The sequence below is a fragment of the Scardinius erythrophthalmus genome (genome assembly GCF_964197995.2).
Source record: "Scardinius erythrophthalmus genome assembly, chromosome: 11".
NCBI classification, from domain to species: domain Eukaryota; kingdom Metazoa; phylum Chordata; class Actinopteri; order Cypriniformes; family Leuciscidae; genus Scardinius; species Scardinius erythrophthalmus.
In genome coordinates, this window is record NC_138231.1 from 40,359,149 (window position 1) to 40,386,365 (window position 27,217).

Genomic DNA, 27,217 nt, shown 5'->3' on the forward strand with positions numbered 1-27,217 from the left:
ACACTGCAATGTCCATAATGCAAGAAGCCTAAAAGTGCTCCAGCCAAACATTTGAGAGCAGTAGCAAAGGTGCGACTAAGTTCTACTGTTTTGTATTAAAAAGTGTTTTGTTTATTTCTTGGAAATGCACATTTGGCCGTAAAGCACTGAGCTTGAATTGAGATACAGATCAAATTAACTTTTAACAACAGTAACATGTAAAAGCCTTATTTTTATAGGGAATTTTTTTCACATTAAATAAAACTATCGGATAATATTTTGAGCTTTGAAGAGCTGGAAAAAGTGTGAAGCACTGGAAAGTCCTTGAAAAGTGCTTGAATTTGATATCCCTCATACAACTCTCAAAAGGTTGAACGAACCCCTATAATGAATAAATGTAATAACATTCGACTATTTTTGCCACAATACCATGGTTACAGTTAGCGTTACTACATTAAATCCATGGAGAATGTGACTTGTGGACTGAAAACCCTTCTATAACTTTATTCATGGCTCAATGTTTCTCCTGGTTTCCACACCAGCACTGTTTGATCTGATATCTATGGTCTGCGCTGTCAAATACTGGTCCGAGCTCATAAACTGTCTGCGCAGCGCAGCTTAAACGAGAAGCACAGTTTTGTTTTGTTTGATGTTTTTCATATGCAGCAGAAATGGCAGCTCTTAGTTGGGCAATGTGGTGATCCCACCAGTGCGACCTCTAACAAAATTTAGCCGCACTGACAAGAAAAAAGGTTGCAAAATGCTACCATTTGGTCGCAGTCTGGAGCCCTGTCTAAGACAGTGCTAGAGGGAGACAGGAAGGACAGCTGATTGTCCTCGCAGTGCCAAACCACATTTAAACTTATTCCCCCCAGATGTGTTTGAGAATTTGCAAGAGCCTTGGTGGAAGAGTGGGGCAACCTCTCACAGCAAGAACTGGCCAATTTTGTGCAGTCCATGAGCATGAGAAGCACTGTACTACTTAAAGCAGCTGGTGGTCACACCAGATGCTGACAGTTGTTGAATCTTTATGTTCATACAAATATTTACACGCTGAGAAATTTGCTGAAAGTGAGAGGATGTTTAGTTTTTGCTGAGTTTATATGAGGACCAGGCCATCTATCTTCAGACTGGGAACTGAGCCTATCAGCACTGAGAGAAGCAGTGGCCCTTGATCTGAATTAGTTCAGTTCCATCTGTACAGCACATGCCTTCCATATTCTTATCATTCCACACATTCCAGGCCTCCAGTGAGGTAATGCTGCAATACTTTAGTCTTAAAGTGAGTGAGTGTGGGTCTGCTGCTTCCAGCTGGGCATTTAACTGAAGGACTAATTCAAAGCTCATGCGTCATCTGTCTGTATCTGTAAGAGGATGTAGATGACAGAAAATGTTTGCCTCACATGAACGTAGCTTCACATGAGCTGAGAACTCTAAAAAAGAAGGGAATGAGTCTTATTTAGCTGACATGAATCACTGAGCACACAAACAGCACCACCCAAACTCTGCTGTCCAGCCCGAAAAGCCAAACTTTTAAAGCCCCCAAAGCTACCCGTTTGACTGTAACTGGAGCTCTATGTGAACAATTTCCAAACACAAACTAATGCAGACCTCTTCATACAGTCAGAAGATACTAACCTTAATCCAACACATACCCCTTTTCCACCAAAAAAGAACTGGTTCGGAACTGGTGCTGGTTCAAAGTTGGTTCAACTTGCGAACCTTCTCAGAACCTGTTTGTTTTTCCACTGACTAGAGAGCCCAGCGAACGACGTCATCACTGTGTACGTTGCCATAGGCTACGTCTTAAGGGGGTGTACACCACCTGAAAATCCCATAACATCAGCATTTTTCTGATTTCTGTAAATGAATATAAAACTTGCAGCACAGGGTGAAGTCAGTATACATTAACTACGATATGAGACACATGCAAATTTAATATAAAACTATGTAACGTCGGTTCAATGGCGCTCTGTTGCGCGGCAGGATTTTGAACACGGTCCTGAGCCGTTGCTGGGCGCCGCGGACAGACGCCGAAAGGCACCGCCGGTGTGTGTACACTTCTAGAGAATAATGCGTTCAAATTTAAAAGACGCGGCGCGTCGCTGAGCTGAGCTGCGCGTCCGGTGTGCGACCCCCTTTAGCTTTCCTAGAAACACTTGCGCCAAATTCAAACATAACAATTACAATGGCGGAATACATCGTCTTTCTGCAAATGTTTCTCCTTGCTTTGCGATCCTATATTGGGGTCAGAACAAGACGTTTAGAACACATTTGTGCTGTTCGGACGGAGGTTACGTTCGAGAAGAAGTTCAACAATAACCCCGCCTCCAGCATGACGTGGATAAAGAACGGTTCTAGTCCAGCAAAGAGTTGGTGCCGCTTTGGAACCAATTTTCCTGGCCGAGAACCGGTTCTTTGGCTGTCGAAACACAAAGAACTGGTTCGCGAGTAGGCACCGGCTCCGAACCGGCACCAGCACTGCCTTGGTGGAAAAGGGGTAACAGAGTGTTGCTGTTTTACTGTCCCAATAATGTACATCTATCTGAAAATTTTTTTTTTGGTAGTTTTTTAAACTACATTTTTTAAACTTTTTGGGACTGGAACTTGTTTGACAAGAGGACACAGTTTTTTTAACACAGTAAAAGGCACATCCCGAAAAATTATTTTGAGTATGTGCATGAATGAATGATATTTGAAAGCTAGTCAATTAAAAATTAAATTTATTTTTGAAAAAAAAAAAAAGAAAAAAAGAAAAATGGTAAGCTGCAAATTTACAGACTAAGTTCTAAAGCTCCTCAGACTTTGGCTCTTAGCAGATGTAGCTCACCAGCTCTTATGTTTATGAAGTCCAGCTAGAACTACATTCATTGGCTGATATTATTATTATCATTACTAAAATGTTTGCTCTTTTGGGTTGACTCTAGTTGGTAAAAGGAAGTAAGATATCAATCACTGTAGCAGACAACAGGAGACACTTCAGTTCTATAGACACCTTTTGCGCCGACATCACAGTTACGTCACGGCGCTAGCTGGAGGCAAAACAAACGGAAAACTGGAGGCGGCCAATACAAACCAGCACAGATTCGGCTACATAATAAGTTAACTTAAGTTATTATTTTTATTATTAAAAGTCATCTTGTGTTCTTGGGTGCAAGAATCAATGAAAAATGAGTATGCTGTATCTGGAATTTTTATTTCTAGAAAATATTCATATCATTAAAATTGCACCGTTGTGTCACTCTTTACATTGTCGTCTTGGCGCTGGCTAGGCAGAACTGTGGATTGAACCACACAAGTCTTTACATGACCATTCAGCACATAGTTATATTATAGGCATCTAAATATATTTATATGTCCTCAGTTTCTCTTTACCCTCGGTTTCTCTATCGGGTAGGTGTAGAAGTCAGGCCACTCAACCGGAGGTAGCGTTAACGTTAACGTTAATCCTGTCAGTTCGTCCATTGACTGAGCGTGTACGGTCATCTGGTTCCGTCCGTTAAAATTAACTTTTGCAAATAACAATCGGCGTCCTGGACAGTGAGTGACCTTGCACATTAAGACAAAATCGGATTTTCTCCATTCATTGTTAAAAAACAAGCTAACAAAACTTGCAAACTAACGTTAGTGAAGCGGCCAGAGGGATCTTTCTGCCTCCAGCTAAGCTCCGCCCACACAAATACGTCACCGTGTTTACCAACTGTAAAAGGGTCTATAGCGCTTGAGTAATTTTTTAATCACTATTGACTTCTCAAAAGTATACATCATCCAATTACAGTTCAGTTATCCAGAATCTGCTAACTTCAACACTACTCGAGGGCCTGAGCCACCCACACAACATGGACCAAACTCAACATGTTGTGTAATGACTAGCAACAACATTCTTTCTCAAGACCGTTCATTTCCAGGACAGGGACAGAAAGAGGAGGAACAGGTCACAGCGACTGGAAGCGAGACATATCCCACATTAAACAAAAGAACATGACCTTTTTACAATAAAATGCATCAAATATGAGAAACTGTCTGTTCAAAGAAGCCAACCACAAATTCACACTTCCCTCAGATGAAGCAGCAGCCATTGAGCAAAGCCACAAAGATTTGATGTGGCCACTGTGCCGTGAGACAGCTATGCTGTGTATGTGTTGGAGAAAAATAAAAACAAACAAGGAAAGAAAAGAGTGATTGAGCAAAATACAGAGAAATAGAAACAAAAAAGAAAGATGATGATGCATTTTCCTCTGACAGCAATGGACTTGTGCTAATCAATTAACCTACACAATCATATCTTTCATTTGCTCAGCCCACCTGCTCAGAAACAGCTTTATGGGACACAGATCCTCAGAGGGTAAAGACATATTTGATTACCCTTCTACACAAATGAGAAAAAAGAAAAGAAAAAAAGTAACCTACTCCAACATGCAAAATTAGGCTTTTCCCCCAGTTAACTCTCTTACTGAAATCTTTCATTCTTTACTGACCTAAACAAAACAGCGCAAACACATTCATACAGAGAATCCAGTGTGAAATGAGGGAGCAGATCTGATAAGAGTTCTGTTCTTTTCACAGTGCTCAAATCAAAGGAAACACATTTCATTCTGAATGCAGTGCAAAGAGTAGAAAGCCATTAGATGTTTGGACAAATCCCTGAATCCAATGCTTCTGCACTGTGACAAATTCCAGGAATTCATGAGAAGCATGCTCTCCTTGAGGATTAAACAACACCACAGCAGCAGTAACATTTTAAATAGAATCTAGATTTCCTCTTTGATGTAAAATAATTTCTTGAAGTACCCACTATGTTTAAATGAATAAACATTGTCACATGGCATGCAAATTATTATTATTATTTAATTCATTAAATCCCCTGCAGTTCCCTCACAAATGTTTGGGAAACCCTGAAATAGGGCATCTAATGTCACCACATCACATACACAATGTCTTTCTAAACTATGTTAAAAATACCTTGTTTTTATTATAAATTATTATATATAGAGATGCAGCACCAATACTAAATTTCTCAGCCGATACCGATAGCCGATTATTCAGAATGGAAAAAAAAAAGGAAAAAAAAATCTATATCTAATCTGTCTAAAAAGCTTGTCATGTTTTCAAAAAGTCACTTTGGATAAATGCATCAGCTAAATTAGGAATCTGCAGGTTGTCACAAATTTAATTCAAAATGCATTAAAACACCTAAAGTAAATACCTTAGAAAGTTAAGGCTGAACTGAGGTTTTCTTTTGGGGAAGAAGTTTATTCGGTTGTGATTCTGTGCAAATGTAGATTGCATAATATGTCTGTTTTTATAGCTGCTGATCCAAGAATGAGTAACACAGCAAACCACAAAACAGGTTTAGTGCATCAACCTTCAGAAACAGAACATCACAAGTCTGCTTTTGTTTTCCTAGAACTTCTCATCATAAATGTTAATGCCCACAATGCCTAAACATGTCATGACAATTACTGTATACAGAATACCGCCTGATTTTTTTAACCACGCAGGTACGCACATTAGGGGTGGGACAAAATATAGATAGGGCAATTAATTGTTGTCCTTCTCCATGCGATACGAGAATTGATACACTAGCGGCAAATATTGATATTTTAATTAATAAAATAAGGAGCTTTAAATAGATTTCCTTGCTCCCAACGTTGCTACTTCATGGCTCCACAAGGTGGCGCTCAACATATGAATAAGGGAAATGTGGCCATAAGAAAATAGGTTTTTAACAGGATGACGGACAGCAGTGTGAGTAAATTAATAGATGCCCCAGCCACGTTTAAGTCCAAAGTCTGGAAAGCCTACACTTAATCTTTTGACGGGCATTTTGTATCGTGATATTATCGGTATTGTGAGCCATGTATCGTGTATTGTATCGTATCGTGAGGTACCCTGTAATTCCCACCCCATCACACGTGCGCATTGAATTTGTTTTACTCTAATTAGTTGTTCCACAAGGTGGCAACACTGGCCCAGCCCGTTGTTCTACAGTAGAAAACGAAACTCAAGAGACGAACAACAGAAACAACAAAATACCAGAGACCCGCATTGACAAGAGGGTTATGAGAGAGCCTCAACTTCAGTTTAAAAGAATACAAAGACATTTTTATCGGTCATAACTTCTGGAGAAAAATAGCGCAGACTGGACAAAGATGAAACTTTCTAAAGCGCATGTGTCGACCGCCTGCGCTCGCATACACTATCAAATTAAGTATACTTTGAGAGGGTATGCATTCGGTAAAAAACGAAGTATACTTTGAACTTTAATGGCCTTATACAATAAAGTAAGATTACCAAACAAATGGCAATGACTCACACTCTACAAAGCAATGGGGGAATGGGAAGTTGATTGACGAGATGTGTGGCGCCGCCCTGGAGGGGAGAAGTGGACATGGGCCGTATTTGAGTTGGAGAGGATGTGAGACAGAAGTTGGTCAGGGGGTCCTGGCGCACCCTCATTAGGGCGGCTTCCTCAGGATATCCACAGAGGCAAAGGAAAGAGGGCTGACGGAAGCATAATGAAGGAAGAAGGGAGATGAAAAGAGAGAAAGGGAGAGAGAGAGAGAAATGCCTGTGCTGCGCTGGGTGGGGAATTTGTTACATTAACTGGAATCAGAGGAGGGGAGCAATGGCTCATCCAAAATTTAGATCAGTTACTGTCAAGGTGCTCAAGTACTGCGGATATGAGCAGCCACTCTCACACTCATTGTCTAATGTCCACTGGTGAAGCAAATATAAAAATTCTGAATACTGCTGCCACATGCATATTGTGTGTTTGGCATTCTTTACAGTTTGAATTAAGTAATATGCTTCTCAAATGCTCAGTATTTACTGCATGTTGAAGTGCAAAAACTATTGCATTTAATGCAAATACCGTTACTCAAGCTTCAACAAAGTTGCTCCTATTTTAGAAATATGCCATGAGGCGAACAATTTACTGTATTTCACAGATCATTTTCTCTCTAAAACATTCACAACCACAACAAAACAAATCCGACAGGTGGCTGAAATGAGGGTGGCAAGCTGTTAATTGACTTTGAAGTGAATTTACATAAGTGGAACCACATATAAACGGTGTTTGCGTACACAGACCTCACTTCAATGACAGGCAGACAGAGGTATTCTCATTATGAGAGATCTATGAGCTTGGCATGCACTATGGTAAACCTCAGAATGTGGCTCTAACCCTTAATACGTTTTTCGGTAGCCGCTAATTCTACAAATGCAGTTTATAAACATTAGCAATAAGAAAGTAAATCTTAAAGCCGCAAATAAAGCAATATACATACTTCAGAAAGCAAAAACTATCTTACAACTTCAAAAATCTACATCACGTTATAAAAAAATCTTACTTTTGTAGACCGAGCGGCGAGCGCCCATCAAAACAACATTTCATAAGGCTTGTAAAAGTTGAAAGTAAAACAACCCGGACTGTCTAATGATCATCTTAAAACCAAGAACTATTTTTAACGCAGAAAAAGAAAAAATATTTCCCATATTTATTACAAGGCTCTCTGGAATACTGGACTCTGACTGGTCAATCATGGTGTATGTAAACTGTATATTTTACCATTGTCCAATTTTCTACACAGCTGTACTGTTTTACTCTGTAGCTTTACAGTCAGCAGCCTGTCTCCCCCCTCCTCCCAGTATAATAAAAAGGTTAACATAAATCATCGTCATTATTGCAAAATAAAAGCAGTGCAAATGCACAGATCTCCATTTGGTCAAGAATCAAACAACAGTAAAGCAGAGTGTGAATTCTCCAAACCTCCACTATGGATGAAGGCCATGGCGAGTTGCTATAAAGCCAAAAGATAGAGGGTTCAATTAAAGAGGAGTTTGTTGGGGGTTGGGTGAAGCAACGCCGAGAACACCTTCAGGTGCTACTTCTGCAACTTTCCCGCGCACAACTGCTTCATGGAAGTAAAGATTTAACCTGCTGCATGAGCAATGTGGTTTAAGTCAGATGAGGAGAGACCACTGCAGGGCTACTTGTAACAAGAGGAGTAGGCTATACATGAGATATATTCCAAGGAAAGAAAAAAAAGACTCATCCTCTATTAGTAACATCACAGAATAAAATAAGCCTGAGGGAGGAAGAGAGGTGTGCAACGTAAAGGCAATTAATCACTCATATGTGTCAGTGAGTAATACAGTTTATCTCCTTGGATTTAACGGAAACAACTGGGAGTAGTATATCTTTTCTCATTAAGTAATTCACTTTTCTAGACACAAAAGCAATACACACACTTCTTCAGACGCCAAATTAACACCACCGCCATCAAAAGGCAAAGCCATTTTCACTGGAAATGGGTGTCACACCTTTATCTCTTTCATCTGGGTGTTTCACAACAGGCACATTAAGGCTCTGACAAAGTCCCAGGGAATAATTGCAAGTAAATGTCCAGTTTACCCAATGTCTTACACAGCACTAACAATTAAAGATACAATTAAAACCAAAAAGGAACTGAGAAACCAAGACCAAGTCCATTTGAGGTGATCTTAATACAAACATGAGCACTCTGAGACAACCAGGAGAAAATACACATTACTAAGATCTTTTTTCCCCACACTCAAAGACTTATTTGGTAATAAAACACACACACATTAAGCAGTTGTGCTGCTTAATATATATTTTTTATAATCTGAAATTATTTTTTCATGATTCTTTGATAAGTAAAAAAAAAAAAAAAAAAAAGAACATTTCTATTTTGAATAAATGCTGTTTTTTTTTTTTTCATCAATGAATACCTGAAAAAAGTATCACAGGTTCCAAAAAGCAGCACAACTGTTTCCAACATTGATAACAGAGTATCAATTATCAAATCAGCATTTTTAAACGATTTCTGAAGGATGTTTCCAAACTTTTGACCGGGATGTTACTGTATAACCGCATGAGAGGAAAACAGTTGAAATACTCCAAATGTATAGGCCTTGATATGTTACATTTCAGTTAAATATATTAACCAGTACAGAGAAAATACATGGAATATCGATTAATAATATATACCATGCCATATAAATATTGTTGCAGTGTTTGTTTTGTTACTAGGCCGATAGTTCTCAAAGTTGCCATGCTAGACTGCTTTGTGAACGATTTAAACTAACTTGCACGTAAGATAACAAGACAGTTTCAAAGCCACACCACTATTTCGTGTCCATATATTATTAACATGAAAAGCATTGTAATATCCTGGATAATTAAATTGGCAGACGGAAAACACATCTAGTTTCTGCGCTCTGTTTGAAATAGGCTACGTTGCGTATCGGACTGCGCACGTGCGCCACTGAACCTGCGGAGCGTATAATAATAAACACTTCAGTTACATACCATGTGATCCGATTCCCTGGAGATTTCTAAACTTCTCACTGCCTCTCAACACACCAAATCACACAGCTTCAAAACTCATGTTCACCACGAGTGTGAGCTGAAGTTGTCCAGAATCTCCTGTTGGCTGCTTTAACATGCGCTAGGCATCAAAGCACAAGCAAGCACTAACACACACAATGAGCTCCAATAAATTAAGCCCCTTGGGTTGAAGGTCTTTTCTCAAGTTGCCTTCCTGTGACACCCCTCCCCCAATCCCAAACTTACCAGCATCCCCATCACGTCCGACCAGATCTGGGAGAAACTGTCCGATGATGCGGCGCTGACCGCCTGCGGCTCCTCGACAGAAGACACTTGATCCTCCTCCATTGTCAAACACTGATGGATTTACAGCTTAAAATTTCAAGTTGATGAATGTTAATCCCAAAACCATTAAATACGTCCCTAAGTCTTTTTAAATCTGATTTAGTATTTCGCTTTTCCGTGGTGCGTGTTCAAAAGTCGATGCCAAGTATTCCGTTAAAGTACAGAAATACATAATCATCAAGGTCGCTGATATGTTTTCCATTTGAATCCAGCTGAGCGCACGGCACAGAATAACACAACAACTTCAACTCAAGCAGCCTATAGCCGGACAGTTTCCAGTGATTCACTTGGCACTTTGTCGGTGCGAACCAACCAAAACTTTAAGGAGTTAGCTTTAGAGTGCAATATACAAAGATTTAACCACTACAATCCGTGTATAAAATAAAATCAACCCCAGCGAGACAAACAACCACCCGAAGTGCCCTCGAAAGCACCATTCGGCAACAACAGTAACGAATACGCCCGAAGCGGATTTTTTCACTTGTTGAGTCTCCAGCCTCCCCCTCTCCGACCCAATGGTTTACTCCGCCCAAACAACACGGCTCTCCCGCTTCACTGCCACAAACTAGACAAACCGATCCTTCCTCACTAAAACTTCACGAACCTATGACGACACACAGAGACCTTTGGAGAAGGGCATCTCTCCTTTCGCTTTTCCAGCAATACTTTCCCCGCTATAAACAGACACAAAGGAACAAAGCGACATTTTGCGCACAATGCATTCAAAAACAAAAGCCTATGAGAAAATTATTTTAGATGCATGACGCTATCCATTCTCTATTCATACAACTTCAAAGCACGCCTAAAAGTTTCACATACAGCAGTCTGCATCTTTTTCTTTTTCTTTCTTTTACTAATTAACCCCAAAACTCCCACCAATACGGTAGAAATAGCCTACTCATTCAATGACAGCAAAACAGATAGCATTATCAGTAATATTAGTCACTTTCATGAAGAATAAAATAATTAACACATTGTTTCAGTTTACTTTTTTTTTATCTTAAAAGTACACTGATATGGCGAGGTACAATAGTAAACTCTAAGTAGGGTTATTATAACTAAACAAAACCAAAACATTGTGTGCCTTCAGTCACAAAGCTAATAAGTAAAACACAATCCGTAATTTCATCCTCATGTAACACAATCTGTGACATCATGTTCTTTCATGAAGATCTTGTAATGTGGCATCTGACCATTGTGGATGTCCTAAAGGGACACAGGGGTTTCACTAATCTAACTAACCTCTGAGCTCCTGTGTAATCTGAGCCGCCGTAAACCAGGCATCAGGAGAGAATTGAAGAATTGTGTATGTTCAAAGCACATGCCGTGGATATTTCTCATGTCACAAAGAAGCGGCTATAACATGTCTGTTCTTCTTCTTTTTACTTTGCTTCCCAGAGACACATTACCAAAAGCAGCAACAGCTGTCCAGTCTCGTGACAGATGCCAGAACAGCCTGAGAGAGAGAGAGAGAGAGAGAGAGACATAGAGGGGAAGAGAGAGCAAGTCCCTCTTGTTCTATGTGAGAATTCCTGCATTAGTCATACAGGGGCAGAAAGAAGACCATCCATCCATGTGATGATTTAGATCACACATAAACATCTGTGCAACACTGACGCAAAAGAAAATGCTTGAGTCTCAATAAAAATCGCCTACACAGTTGTTTTGTAAGCACCATCTACATTATACCAACTCACGCACAAAGACAAATGCACACAGTTCTCAAAGAAATGAATGCAGGTCTGAGGTAAAGGAGGAATGACTTTCACAGACAGGGCCTCCAAACAGCTGCTAAACAGGCTTAGTGTTTATAGCCTAAACATATAAAACACACGCTCAACTCTCTTTCAGTGCGTACACACACACACACACACACACACACAATCTTTTATTATCACATAATCGTACACAAATTTCAAATGGAAGTCGCTGATTGTCTGGTAGTGCTATACCTGATGTATGCTCCTGTATGCGTGATTAGCACAATGTTTGCTTACAAAGTGTCTGTTAATCAATTTGGGGGAAAGAGGTCCAGGAAGGGGTCAAAGCTTTAGGTCACTGTGTATTTGTAAGGGAGTTCCCTGCTGAGTAAACAGAGTTCCTAACAGCACTGAAAGGTAGACCAAAGGTAATGATCTATTGTTGAGACAGCATCCGGGTTCAAACCAAAGTTTGTTGTTAAACTAAAGGGCCTCTTTCACCTGTAACCTACTGTACAGGAATTGCAAAAAAACTTTCACACAATACTTCAAGAAATACTTAATTCAACAGGGGGCTGCAGGGGGTCAACAGAGCTTGAGGAAGGAAAGTCAACACAGCTGCACCCGATTCACACCACCCATAAATATAACCAACATCAAATATGGGAAAGCGACTCTAGGCTAAAAACATGGGTTAGGGTTAGGTGTTATGATTTGTTACGATATGCAATGAGATCATAACAAACGGTCTTACAGGCATATAGAGCAGATAAGACTGTTTTGATCTGTAAAATAGGGCTTATCCCATGCAAACTTATGTTTACTTTTTTAATCAAAATTATTGAATGCTTCAAAAATAGCTTCTTATGTAAATTGAGACTATTGTGTCTTATAACACCATCAGCATTAATATTTCTGTATTTGATATTTGGGGAAAAGTCATTTGTTTCTGTTTTCTGCTCATGTCTCTCTCTGCACCTGTGGTGATGATGGTGATGCTGTTGCATAAGACACACACAGTGGTTCTCTTGCAGGGCTGTGATTGGTATTCCAGTGATCTACATACTCAGTGGCAGGAACTACAGGCCTGGCCCGGCTCACTGGATCTGTTTATGTGGAAAGTGCCAAAACACTGGCCACCTGCAGACTCTGGTTCTGTGGACAGCAAAACATTCACTGTTCTGCTGTGATAAGCTACCCTAAGTAAAGCTATGAAGTATGGACCACTGAGCACAGGGTAGCATTTACAGCTTCATCCCGAGAGCCCATGGTAACGCTGGACGTTTTGGATCTGCTGAAGCTGAGGATGAAGGAAACATATTCTTCAGAATCATGTTAAATAAGGATGATCAACTACTGTTCAAAAGTGGGGTCAAACTTTTATTTATTTGAAAAAATAAAAATAAATAATTTTATTCAGAAATTATTTAATTGAAGAGTATTGAATGTTAAAAAAGATGTTACAAAATAATACAAAAGTACCCAGAAACCAATTATTTTACATTTCACAATATTACTGTTTATGACTGTATTTTTGGTCAAATAAATGCAGTCTTGAGCAAAAACTTTCTTGTAAAACCATTTGTAAAAAATGTACTGACCTCAAACATCTGAACAAAAGAGAAGGAAACAAATATGAGATCAAAAAGTGGTTGACCTTATCCTAATGTGATTGATCAAACCAGGTCACTTTCATGAGGGATATTTGGGTGATAAAATACACTTGCATTCATAAGATACACTCAATGACCTTCTGCAACAGGATATGAGCCATCACTTTAATGAAACTGTATATGAGTGTGTATTCATATGATTGAATCTAAACAAAACAAGCACTTTAAAACCAATGTTTGCAGACTTTGCACACAATCAAAAAATGTATAATCAATCCAAGAATTATAAATGAAAACTGTGTAATAAAATACAATTGTGTTTAATTTGTAAATAAAATGTGACGCAATATGCATATTCTATAGTTTCCAGAAATCATGTTAGTAATAGTATTTCATCCAGTGAGTTTCAACCAATGATGCACAGCATTGTCCAGTTCAGGAAGGTGTCATGTTACTGAAGGATCAGTCATAATACGGGTGTCTTTTCAACAGCAGCCAGTGCTAACTTCAAACTGAATACTCTCAGAAGTGTGTATGTGTGTTTTCTGGTTCATGCTGGTAGTGGGAGGGCTTCACTTCAGCTGCACTGCACAACACACTGCTCAAAGATAACCTAAATAAATAAATAAAAACACACAAATGTGCTATACTCTGTGATAGTTGTGTGATTGTTTCAGATCTTGAGGCGAGATGAGCATTCTGCTGTCAAGGGAAGTTTATCCTGAATGTGTCTTCATGCTATGGTGGCAAAAACACAAAACACAGTAATCTTGCACTTCATCCATTCCCCAGACACGAGAATTAAACAAAAAGTTAAAGATAAAAACCTTTATGTAAAATAAAGCAGCTTTTATTAATGTGTGCATGATTTGGAACCTTTTTTGTATATCGTGCATGCTAATATCTGTTATGCTTGGCAAACTTATTTGCATAAACTTGGCATCTCCCCTTTAAATGGGTCACTAAGGTGTTTCAGAGAAACACTTGCTTTTGTCATTATATCTCTAAACTCTTTGGGCGCTCCAGGCACTGAAGGGTACTGAAATGCAGGGATCATTTATCCCTGTTTGGCTGTGTTGCTCCATGACTGAGTAAACAGCTATTAGCTGGAGTGTTTCTTTTAGCTGTATTAGTCTGGCACACTGGAACTCAGCATTTGAGCCATCCAGCAACCGGCCGTCCATGTGCAACCACATTTGTCTGGAGATTTGGCACTGTGTGCACTTTAATCATGGTACAGTTGCTAACTGGTACGGTGTGTAGAAAAGAAAAATGAGACACGAACGCACAAGCACATTGTATTGACAGAAAATGTGATTCGTGAGCATTCTGCAATGGACAATCTGCAAATATATCAAATAATAAACCATCAATCAAACCATTTCTGATCCTGCAATGTCATGCTGTCCACATGATGACACAATAACACTGCTATGTGTCTGTTAAATCTGTCATCTCTCTCTGGAAACTTAGTGTAGGACAAATAATGTGCACAGCCACCAGTGCGCCCAATGTAATCACAGTGTGAGCTATTCATTTCCAAATAGAGCCCCTTGGTGGTTGACATCATAACTGCAGGGTAAATGTATCTGGAAAAGTACTAAGATTAGTCAGAATGAAGATGAAACCATCAAATCCTAATAACAAAGGCTTTGCACTAAATGTATATGCTAATAAAAATAAAAAAATACTGACAAACTTTTGAATGGAAGTGTAAAGTTTGCAGCCGCATCCAGTTGAACTCTCTGATCTTTAATATCTTGGCAATAGCGGTAATGCTGAACATGTCGACTATGCTAGTATGAGGGAGATAAGAAACATGTTTGATGTTGGTTTTCCACTGACTTCATCTTTGTGATCTTTTCACTGAGTTTCCCACAGCAAGTCATAATGAGAACTGCACAGACCCATAGCAATTAATAGAAGCCTGACAGAATCTTTCACATCCTCATTGAAGACCCAGATGCACGATAACAAACAGCTGTTCCCCACACATCGGACTTAGCATACAGCACATAACACAGCATTTTCTTCCATTGAGCTGGTGTTAAAAGAATATTTCAGGTTCAGTATGTTCAGCGACAGCACTTGTAGCATAATGTTGATTACCACAGTCTCTTAAAAAAAAAAATCTGGGTTACCGTGAGGCACTTACAATGGAAGTGAAAGGGAGCAAACCGTTAGTGTTACAATACTCACTGTTTCAATAGTATAGCCACAAGATGTGAACAATATGGCTAACTAACCATTTCTATGAAATCTATAATCAACTTTGTTGCCATTTACAACCAACGCAATGCAATAAACCCTAAAGCAACTGCAAATATGATTTAAACTGCTCAAATAGTGAACACTTTTAAACAGAAAATCATTTATTTAAATAAGTTTATAGGCCTCACATTTCTGTTTTTAAATCCTCCAAAATTTGCCTCATTCACTTCCTTGTGGTAATCAACAATATGCCACAAGCGCTGCCTGTTGAGTTTAAGTTTTTAATCTTTTAAATTCAATTTTGTTAAAAATGGCTCAAAGGCACAATGAATACAAATGCCTGTCCTTGACATGCTATGCAGGGTTGCGCCACACCATCGTGGAAGAGAGGCCAGTCCACCAGATGCTGGTGTTTGTCAGTCTCTGCTTCCCACCCACAACAAACAGGCCTGTCGCCATAGCAACCAATCCACTGGAGAGTGAAGTTACATTCAAGAAAAATGTTGTACTGATTGGAGCTTCACACACGGCCAATCTGTCACACCGACAGGCATATTAATATTCATAAACATACACTTTGGAACAACACACAATCGCGGTTTCAGAGGAACGCAGTTGACTTACACAAAAGAACAATGGAAATATCAAGATAAGAAAACAGAAACACACTTGTGGATATACAGATAAACTAAAGAATTGAGGGTAAATATGCTTAATAAGTAGCTGCTGTATAAATTGTAAAAAAAAAAAAAGAAAAGAAAAAAAAAAAAAAGATAGTCGTACTGAAATGGATATATCTGAGAAAGTGTTTGTTTCTCAGTATGGTTGGGTTTTAGAAAAATTCGAACGCAGAAAGAGGACAATGCAAGTATTTTAGGCTTAAGCAACCACTTAGACTATAGAGCAACTATGCATTTGACCATCATCTCTTAATCCTCCTTTTCTACAGAGAAAATGAAGAGAGGAAGAGGAAAAGAAGGAGGCGAGGTAGGGAGACGCAGAATCGCCAGGCGAGAAATTGAGTTGACTACCTGCCAAACACAAGCAGAGGGGAGGAGGACACAGGAGGGGTGGAGGGCAGGACACCGCTGGCCTGAGGCGCTTGGCTCAGGTTTGTTAGCATGTCTACAGTAGAGTGGGGGAGTGAGGAGTGCTCGCTGAGGCCACTGGCCATTGACTGTCATGAAAACATGCCAGGGATATAAACACTCTATGCCATGGGTACCTGTGTGTTTGAGTGTGGGTTGGACAGATCTGCTCTTTGCCTCAACCACAAGGGACAGACCACAGCTGATTTCTATGGAAACAGAAATAATATTTCAGCCATGGGTTATGAACACTGAGTTCCACAGTGAGGTTGATTACTCACTGACAAAAACTCACTGGGACATGATCCACAACGAACGATAGATAGATAGATAGATAGATAGATAGATAGATAGATAGATAGATAGATAGATAGATAGATAGATAGATAGATAGATAGATAGATAGATAGATAGATAGATAGATAGATAGATAGATAGATAGATAGATAGATAGATAGATAGATAGATAGATAGATAGATAGATAGATAGATAGATAGATAGATAGATAGATAGATAGATAGATAGATAGATAGATAGATAGATAGATGATAGACTATCAGATAGATAGATAGATAGATAGATAGATAGATAGATAGATAGATAGATAGATAGACAGACAGACAGACAGACAGACAGACAGACAGACAGACAGACAGACAGACAGACAGACAGACAGACAGACAGACAGACAGACAGACAGACAGACAGACAGACAGATAGACAGACATATAGATAGATATTTCGGTCCTATATTGCTTTCTTTATATGTTCATTCATGATCAGAAGTGCAGTTTGCAATTTGTTCAGTTTGTAAGGAAACAGCTCCCCCTGGGGTCATGAATGCACACCCAGAGAAAACACACACACACACACACACACACACACACACACCGTGTTGAGAATGTGGTATATGTGTCATTTTCCCCATTTTTCACCAACAACAACTTTAAACACAAAATGTCTTTACCAGGCTGACCATAAAATCTCTCTGAGTTTAAACAAGGGTTTTGTTGGTTACAACCATCATTTAAAATAAAACAGACTCTACTCACATAAAACAAGACACAGTTGTTATTTCTAACAATTTCACAGACAGATTAAACCGGGGTCCTTAAGTTTGTGGTTAGGGAACATGAACACTCAAATATGGGCTGCTGCAATGAATTATTTGAGGTCAGACGCACACACACATTTGCATTTGTAAAACTCATTGCCCTTAAGCCAGAAGAGGAGAATCTGTGTTATGAAACATAGTTTTGACTTTAATTTCTGATTGGATGAGGCTCATTCAAAGCCAGGGTAAAGTGCAGATAAACAAACATCTCTGAGCCACACATTCTACCTGAGGGGGAACAGGTAACTATTACTGAATATGAAACTATGTATTTAACAATGAGGACTTTAATCAAGTTGCTGTAACTGTCATTATATCAAATGAATGCTTTGCAGCATTTGCTTACTTGTGGTGACACAAACTGCCTCTCATATCTTAAGTTATATTACTTTTATCTCTAGCCTTTTCTTAAATAAAAAGGCTGAAAACTAAAACAACTTAAACTCTTGTTTTAAATGAATGATCACTACAACTAAACAAAATTAAAGGCAGGGTAGGTGATCAGTTTTTTTTTTTTTATGCTGGTTGAAAGTCTCTTAACATTCTGATAGCAATCAAAAAGTTATGCAAATCGAAATGTATTTATATGTATATATCATCTGTGGAAGGTGTAGGACCAAAAAATGTTCGTCCATGCTTGTTCCGAGGGCAATTATACGATGTCCTTCCTGCCTGTCAGCGTATGTATTTCCATACCTCCACGAAGACGTCAGTCACAGATCACCGCAACCAAAACAGCAGCCACCTTTTACAGCTCCTCGAGTCCTGAACCAAAACAACAAGCTTATGCTACTTTCATGCCATAACTACTGTAATTTGTAAGATATGGAAACCCGTGACATGATACTCAGAGCGCCTCGTTACTCGAAATTATGCGTTTCAATGATAACACTATCAACGCCGAAATGAATCTGCAGCAGTCAGGTGGTACAGGTCAGTGGGTCTCATTCAATTATTTTGTTTTAGTATGCACAGAACTTCTCATGAACAATATCCACCTAAAGGCCTTTGCACACTGAGTCCGAAATTTTCATCCGAAATTTTCGCACGTAAAAAAAAAAAATACAATCTCACGTTATGTCAATCACGCTTGCACACTGCCTCCGAAACTTTCGTTCGTCATAAAAAATTTCGAATCAGGTTCGATTTTCTGCGTTTATCGCATCCGTAGCAAGCATTTTAATGGTGTTTTGACATTTCAGAGCCACCGAATCACGAAAAAACGCATGCGAAAATTTCGGACTCAGTGTGCAAGGACCTTAATTCACAACATATTCGTATGCACATGAATTTGTTCTTAACATAGTTCTGATGTTAGTTAATTTGGAGTATTCTAAATGAGCGGCCGCGTGCACGAGGTTAGTCATTTGCATAAAACACGCCCAAACCATCTCCATATATGGGCTTTCCGCACAGCCTTTAATCACTCTCGTTAAGCTTGCCGCTGTTTGCAGACGAGCTCTCGCCCGAACCTTGAGCAATGCCAAGTGTGCCATTCTCACAATAAACACCTTTTATACAGACCCAGATTATAGACCTCTCATTTGCCAGATGTACATTCGCGTTTATCTGTGTTATTCAGAGAAACCTCGCAACTAAACATATAACACAGCTTTTCTTACTCTTTAACTGTATGATTGAATGTATTTAAGATGAACTTTAATTGTATTATTAATCATTTGATTATATAATTTTATATATGGATTATATAATGCAATTAATGCAACATACTTCAATATAATAATAGTTCGTAATAATACGATAAACAATATAATAATACACTTTGTAACACGATTATAAGGCCATACAGAGTAACTGCTTTTATACGTGTGGTTTCAGTAGTTCCTATATTTTTTTCGCAAATTTAGAATAATTTTTTTTTTTACGAAACTTTTGGTAAATCATGATTTGCTCTTAAAATCATTCATACATGTTTTTGTTCATTATTACTGTTATGTTATGTGCTTTGAGTCATGAGGTACTTTAACACTATATCTCGTGTTTTTAAGAAGGCGTGGCTTTGGAGACACTCTGAAGGGAGGGTGGGATATTATGCTTTGAAAGCTAGCTTGCTATTACAATACTCTCCGAAAATTGCCTACCCTACTAATTTGACTTAGCTCAGCTATCATTCCTGCCAAAACAAACACACACACACGCATACATACACACACACACGCATGCACGCACACACGCACGCACGCACGCACGCACGCACGCACGCACGCACGCACACACACACGTTCTAAAGATTGGGGTTTGTACCAATTATGCATTTATTGGATCGAAAAATAGTAAAAACTATACAATTGTGAAATATTACAATTTTAAATAACTGATTCCTATTTTAATATATTTTTTAATTACTCCAATTGCAGTATGTAGTGTCACATGATCCTTTATAAATCATTCTAATATGCTGATTTGGTGCTCAAGAAACATTTGTTATTACTATCAATGTTAAAACATGCTGCTTAATATTTTTGTGGAAAACTTGATACATATTTTTAGGATTGTTAGATTAATAGTACAAAACGAGCATTTATTTTTTTAACAATGTAAAACAAAAAGTCCTTGCTGATACTTTTGCGCCCTGAATAGAGTCAAGTATTTTTTTTAAAAAACTGACCCAAACTTTTGAACAGTAGCGTAGGTGTAAAAAAGTTGTTAACATGAGAAACACACATTACACTGGAGAGAATACAAAATCCTAAAATGATTCTCCTCCACTGCACTTTCCTGCTTTTGTGCTAGTTGGCATCATCAGAAAGCTCCTGCTCTATTTACTCAGGCAGACACCCTCTGAGCGTTTGATAATGCCTAGGGGAGAGACAGAGATGGGTTGGGCTTTGATTGCTTCTGGCTGCCTTTAAAAGCGTGCAGTGCATGGCAGTTCAAGAGATCACAATCTATTCCACAATAAATCATCTAAGCAGTGAGCCAGCCAAGATCAACTCAAGATCTTTCTTATTAACTCAGTGCCAATGCTGATGTCAACTATGGATCAATTATGTTAAAGGTGAAGTGTATATTTTCTATATATAATAAATGCTTTCTCATATCTCAGTTTAATATGCTGAGGCAACCAAGTAAGCAATTTGTAGATTGATTTACCAGAACAGTCTCAACCAATGGACTACCTGGTTGTCAAGTGATGGAAATCGGGCTGTGTTTAAGGAAAACTGCCTGGAAACGTATTTTTTAATATCTACAATATCACTGTTTCAGTTGTATTAGTTCAGACATTTTAAGCTCTTAAAAAAGATACAATGTGAACTGGATTTCATGATGTGTAAAGTAAACAGTAGCCGGGCGGTGAAAGTGAATGCTGTATGTGTTTGGACTCCTGCTGCTGTGCGTAAGAAAAGAGGAAAACGAAAACAACTCTTTTAATGGGCTGTTTCAATCTCCGCTCCCAAAACACCTATTCCCCCTCAGGTAGTCTTCCTCTATTAATATACTACTGTGGTCAGACGCCAACAAACACACACACACACTGCAGCCCACTTAACTCGCCGCTGGGGGTGGAGGATGAAAGGGAAAATAGTATATAGGTACAACTCAGGATGGGCTTGACTTTATTGGCCCCATTATCCAGGTTTTTAATGTGGGACTGATTTTCATAAACACATCAAACTCAGCGGGAGCTTTCAGACACACAATTAGACTTGGCTGTTACAGCAGGCAGCAAAATAACAATCATTAGTCCACAGGGATGTAGATGCTGTGTCAACATATTTGCAGCTACATGTGGTCCTCACCTTGTGTGTGTGTGTGGATAAGCAACAAAGTATCTGTCTTTTTACTGGAAAAATCTACGTATCATCAAAACACTTCTCTGCCAGATTACACAAAGTCTAAACTCCTTCAAATAAACGAACACTGTGTGTTATGTCTTCAAGGTCTTAGCAGAAAGAGCACATTTCAAAATGTCTTTTATTTTGAGTCTCTCTGGCAGGACTAAAGAGAACTCACAGTATTGTGGGTGTCCTTATTTTATCTTGTTTCAGTGTTTCCTGTATTGATTTTTTTTTTTTAGCAAAACTGTCCTCACAGAAATACAGTGTGTCCAGTGTAATCTGATTCATGAAAAAATGACTCTTATGAACAGATTCTTTTAATGAATCATTTAAGACAAGAGCTCAGAAGGTACCAATTTGAATCGGGATGACAAATGACAAAAACTCACTGAATGCATCAGAACGGTTACTAATCAACATCTCAATATCCATCTATCGTCCTACCTTTCAGTCTATGTATCTTTCTGTCTGTCTATGTATCTATTTGTCTGTATACCTGTCTGTCTGTTTATCTAAAGTATTTATTGTAATAAATATAGCTTACTACACATCAGGCTCATAGAGAGGTAGATGTTTGAGGTCCACACTAATATGTTTTCTATCCACACTGAGACAGCGTTTTTATTAACGAAAACTAAGCTTTTTGAAAACGCTCTCCAAAGTGGATAAATTTGAAAACGCCATAGAGAGGGGACTGTGAAAATTGAGGTATCTGAAACCGATAAAGCATGTTTAGTCACGTGACGCATATTGTACTGATAGATATTCATGTTTATACCGATATTGTGCCTGTGGGCTATTCACTTTCACACAGTTGCTAAAATATGTTACTTTGCGCACTCTTCACATCATAATACTGCAAAGATGACAGAATTTACTCGCATTTCTTGTCCTGCGGAAATACATGAGAGCAGTCGCGTTTTAGACCAAACATATACTGGTGAGTGAGTGTGACCAGGATGCATCATACAATGCCAGAAGAATTGCATGAATAAATAACTTTATTATATCTTGTTCCGTCTCTATCATCTCAGTGAGCTTTTATGAGGGTTTAAGCATGCGTGGACGAGAAACTTTCGGAAAACACTTGGAAATGCTGGTGTGGACAGAGTGTTTTGAAATGAAAATGCCGTTTTTCAAATGTATCCGGATTAATGTAGTAGACGTAGCCTCAGTGTGTCTGTCAATCTATCTGTATACACAGTTTTTGACCATACAGTTTTTCTTGTAATAAATACAGTGTATTGAACATTATAGATAGACAGAGCTAATGAGACCTGAAAACTGGCCCTATAACTAAATTGTACAGTTCAGGAAGGCAGGGCGATCAAAAACATGGCAGACAGGGCGATCTCTGCTGGCATCACAGAGGCAGACAGATTCAGCATGGACCATTTAGAAAGTACATTTTTCAGGTTTAATCCACACACACACCTGTGATGCATATTATAAACACATATGCAAAGAGTGTGGAAAAAAATTGGGAGTCCAGAATCAGAACTTAAGAATAAAATACATCTGCTAACAATACGATCCTGACATCACTAATGCTTTCCCGATCTCATTATCCTTTTGTTTTTAAAAAATACACATATTGGCTTATTCTGAAATTATTTTGTTTCGTTATCTTTCTAATATCCAGTAGAACTATAAAAAAGCACTGCAACCGTTGAACTGACACTGCATGGTGTCCTCCATTGTATTTTTTTATCATAAAATCTGTTGAAATAATTTGTGATAACCTGACACAACATATTACATTCTGTCCACCCCCATGGTTTGCCTGTGTAAGATGAAGGGATGTGTCTGTGTCTGTGTGTGCGTGTGTGTGGTGCTTGACTGCCACTACATGACACTGTTGTTGTGGCATGAGCTCATTATTGAACAGCATTTCTGTCAGTGAACGAAACAAAAGACAGTCCTGTCTCTCTCATTCTACACACACGCTCACTCATATGGGCAGCATCAGAGCATTAGTGTGTGTGTGTGTGTGTGTGTGTGTGTGTGTGTGTGTGTGTGTGTGTGTGTAGTGAATGCTGTCAGTGTGTAAAAGGGTGGCCAGCAGGAGAATGGGAGTGTCACACTTCATTGTCTTCACACGCATGTACAAGAGACGTGACTATACAGCACACATGCAACCAGTTTGTGATGTGATTGTATGAGTTCTTGAATATTAAAACACCACTTTCACACCATTTGGTAAAAAACAATGCATAGATGTTATGTTGTGGTTCAAAATAAAAATGTAAGTAAAAATAATAATAGTAATCTTACCTCCCCTAAACTTTTAAAGGTAGTATAATTAAACATATATGCTTAATTAAACTTTTATTTCCCCCCACAAAACTCTTATGTAAGGCTTACAATTTGAAGTGCTAATAGTGAAGTGCTTAATTTGTAAACCAAGAGATTATAGTATGTCCCTATCTAAGTATCTTAGTAAATGTACGTGTACTGTATGTGAAGAGTGAAAGAAATTGAGTGTTTCTTGTTCAGTGGGAGAGAGAAGCTTTAGTTCACTGAATAGAGTTTCAAAACTGTGTCATTCTCCAGATGTGTGGTGACCTCATTCAAACTTAACATCATGCTCAAACAGCAGGGAACCACACTGGCTTATAAACACACATCCTAGTGTGTGCTGTGTTGCTGGAATTCTTTGCTGGCATATTAGTGACTTTGTTATCTGCACTATTTTACAGTAAGAGTATCTTCTAGTCTAGTGTTTGTCATTGTAAGCCAATCATCGCTTCATTTCACATCAGTGATGCACATGGGTGTTTCTGTTCTGCAGTGGTGGCACACCATAAAGCCATGTAATTGTGCATGTGAGGGTGTGTATGTATGACTTCATTCAGATGTGCATAAGTAAAACATACAGTACAGTACAACCGACGTTAGGTTTTAACGTTAGCCCATCATATTCCAAAAACATTGTCAATTTTTCAATCCTGATTATATCAAACACATACAGAAAGTGAAAACAGATACTCCTTGTACACTGTAAAAAATTATATGATCTATAAGTTAAGACAATATATGTTTTTACATTGCTTTAACTCACCAATAAGTTAAGCAATTTGCAACTTTTTTTTACTAAGTTTTATAGCTTCAACTCATTTTTAAAGTCAGTTTAATTTAATTTAAACGGACAGTATGGCATTTTTCGCCACTAGGGGTCGCTAACCTATTTACAATATCAAAGGCGTAGAATGATGAGGCAACTTTTGCTAAGAATTATGGATCTTGTCGTCAACGTCAAGCCGACCGATCTAATAATGTTTATGGATGACTGAATACATCGATGTTTTTATCATGACTGTGATATGAAGCAGTTCGGGATTGCTAAGAGACAGCTATCAGCTCCACACACGACGCGAGTCCCGCGGATATAAAAGGAATATGAACATTTCATTCTACCAAACTACACACAGAATTACTACTCACAGGTCAGTTTATTAGACAAATTAAACTTGTGAGTTAACGCAGCACTGTTCCACTTGGTCAAACATTACACTATCACACTAAACTACATTTGATTAACTTTATGTGTTAAGTTGTCTGTATGAGACTAGCAGTAAGCTAGATCAACATTAGAATAACATACAGATCATATTCTGACATTTTATCATTGTTGAACTATATAACATTGATTAGTTTTATGTAAATGTGCTCACCTGTTAATAAAGTACAGGAGCGGTCGAAGTCTCGGACGTGGAGCTCTCGTTTATATACTGTCTATGGGAGCTCTCGGCATCTCGAAAACACCGCGCTGATATTGATTCTCGTTTTAGTTCTCCTTTTTTATCCAAAGTCTGCTTGCCATGGTCCATAATGTTTGAACGAAACAACAACAGCGTGCAAATAGACATTGCGAACTACAAAGTTGTCTGCGTCAGTCACTTTGGTTACTATCAGAGGGCTCTGGTTCATAGCTCTGGTTGCCATGGCAGCACGAGCGGAAACCAGGGACAACGCGGATATGACGGCATTGGCGGCGACAAAACGGAAATAAAGAAACGGGACGTTTCTCGAATAAAATTACAAATTTCTCCTGGTTTGAAAGTTGTTGGAAACAGTCGGGATAATGTAAGTACGCAAATAAAAAAATATATATAACATAGATATAGTGATTTTTGCTATTTTTAAAGCAAAAAAGTTACATATTGTGCCTTTAAGTTTAAATTACTTAAACATCCAAATTGATTGTACTTAAAAATGTCTAGGATAAAAAATACAATGCAAATACAATGTTTTAATATTAGTTCAAATGTAATTTGTTCCTGTGATGGCAAAGCAGCATCATTACTTCAGTCTTCAGTGTCCTGATCCTTCAGAAATCGTTCTAATATGCTGATATGTAGCTCAAGAAACATTTCTTATTATTATCAATGTTGAAAACAGTTGTGCAACTTAATATTTTGTGGAAACCATGATATTTTTTTTTAAATATTGTTTAGTTAATAAAGAGTTCAGATGAACAGTTTTTTTTAAATAGAAATGTAACATTGTAAATGTCTTTAATGTCAATTTTGATAATTTTAATGCATCATTGCTGAGTAAAAAGTATTAATTTTAATCTAAAAAAAAGCGATATTTAGACAGACAGATAGATAGATAGACAGATAGATAGATAGATATATAGATAGATATATAGATAGATAGATAGATAGATAGATAGATAGATAGATAGATAGATAGATATACAGATAGATAGATAGATAGATAGATAGATAGATAGATAGATAGATAGATAGATAGATAGATAGATAGATAGATAGATAGATAGATAGATAGATAGATAGATAGATAGATAGATAGATAGATAGATAGATAGATAGATAGATAGATAGATAGATAGGTGTTCTCCAAACTCATCAGGCATTATAGAAGAAGACTCAGAGCTGTTATCTTGGAAAAAAGAGGTTGCAAGAAGTATTTCATAAAGGAGGGCAAATAATTGTTCCCAACGTGATTTGGAGAAAAACATTTATTTCATAATGTGATTTTCCCCCTACCCCCCACTTTCAATTCTTTTACTTCAATGAAATGTTAGATTTTTGCTAATTTTTTTAATAAAATATCATAAATGTAGATTTATTTTTTATAGCCATCTTTGATCATATTTACCAAGTGGGCAAATAATTCTGACCAGCACTGTAGATAGGACATTCTGTCCCCACAATGCAGGGAATTCCTGGACCACACACACTTTTCCCAAAAACAACATCCCTAAAATAATCCATAAATATGGTCCGCTCTGTTTGTTTGTGTGTGTGTGTCATGTCTACAGCAGAGGAGGATCGGAGGCTTGATTATACGTTGTCTGCCACTCCGGTATTATTGGAAATGACATCATCAGGCTGATGTTTCGGTTAAAGCACAATATCTACAATGTATAATTACAAAAAAAGTAAAGCTAAGAATATAACTACAGCCATGTGGGAAAATCACACAGGCACCCATGCAAGAGTTGCCAAGAGTGGCTGACAGCAGGTTGCTATGTGGTTGCTAGGGTGTTCTGGGTAGTTGCTATTTCGCTTCTTGCCCAAGAAGAGTGCAGAGCGCAGCCCCAAGATATTCTAGATTCGACTCATGTCCTTTCAAAGTTTGTGTGTATGTGTAGCTGTTGTAGAGAAGTCAATGATTTAGAAAAGTAATAGCACTCCTCTTCTCAAAAAGCCACACAATTTGAGGTATCTTTTAAGTCACAAACATTGTGGGATGTACTGAATTGCTATACTTAGGATTAGAGATTTGTCCAAATCCTTAACCATAAGTATGGGCAATAATAACAGTGATGCTTGCTTTAGCAAAGCCCACTAATAAACATTCATGCACATGACTCTGACAGAGGACAAGCTGTCATCAAGCTGTGTACTTTACTCCAGCTTTGAAGACACAGACACAGGTAATCAGTAATGCAAACACAGATACGCTGCTCCCTCAGGCCACGTGCACATGTCTCTGCATGCAGAACAATAAATCCCAACACATTCAAAAGAGGAGACTGCACA

The 27,217-nt window shown here is 38.3% G+C and overlaps 2 protein-coding genes across 11 annotated transcripts in view; both read right to left on the reverse strand.

The window, feature by feature from the left end:
- Nucleotides 1-15,740, reverse strand: part of hpcal1 (hippocalcin-like 1) — a 180,361-nt gene extending 164,621 nt beyond the window's left edge. Inside the window, exon 1 of the mRNA XM_081379216.1 lies at nucleotides 15,729-15,740. The gene's annotated coding sequence lies outside the window, so the exon portion shown is untranslated. The remainder of the gene's footprint in view (nucleotides 1-15,728) is intronic.
- LOC308698826 (SAM and SH3 domain-containing protein 1-like) overlaps nucleotides 1-27,217 on the reverse strand; it is a 231,575-nt gene that overhangs the window by 44,320 nt on the left and 160,038 nt on the right. For 3 of the 10 annotated variants that reach the window (XM_081379211.1, XM_081379210.1, XM_081379208.1), the window contains exon 1: nucleotides 9,578-10,238. The exons of 5 other annotated variants lie outside the window; for them this stretch is intronic. In XM_081379211.1, coding sequence (XP_081235337.1) covers nucleotides 9,578-9,679 — 102 coding nt within the window. In that variant the 5' untranslated portion in view covers nucleotides 9,680-10,238. Of the gene's footprint in view, nucleotides 1-9,313; nucleotides 9,550-9,577; nucleotides 10,239-27,217 lie in introns of those variants that run through there. 2 more of the 10 variants (XM_081379209.1, XM_081379213.1) reach the window with 2 other exon arrangements.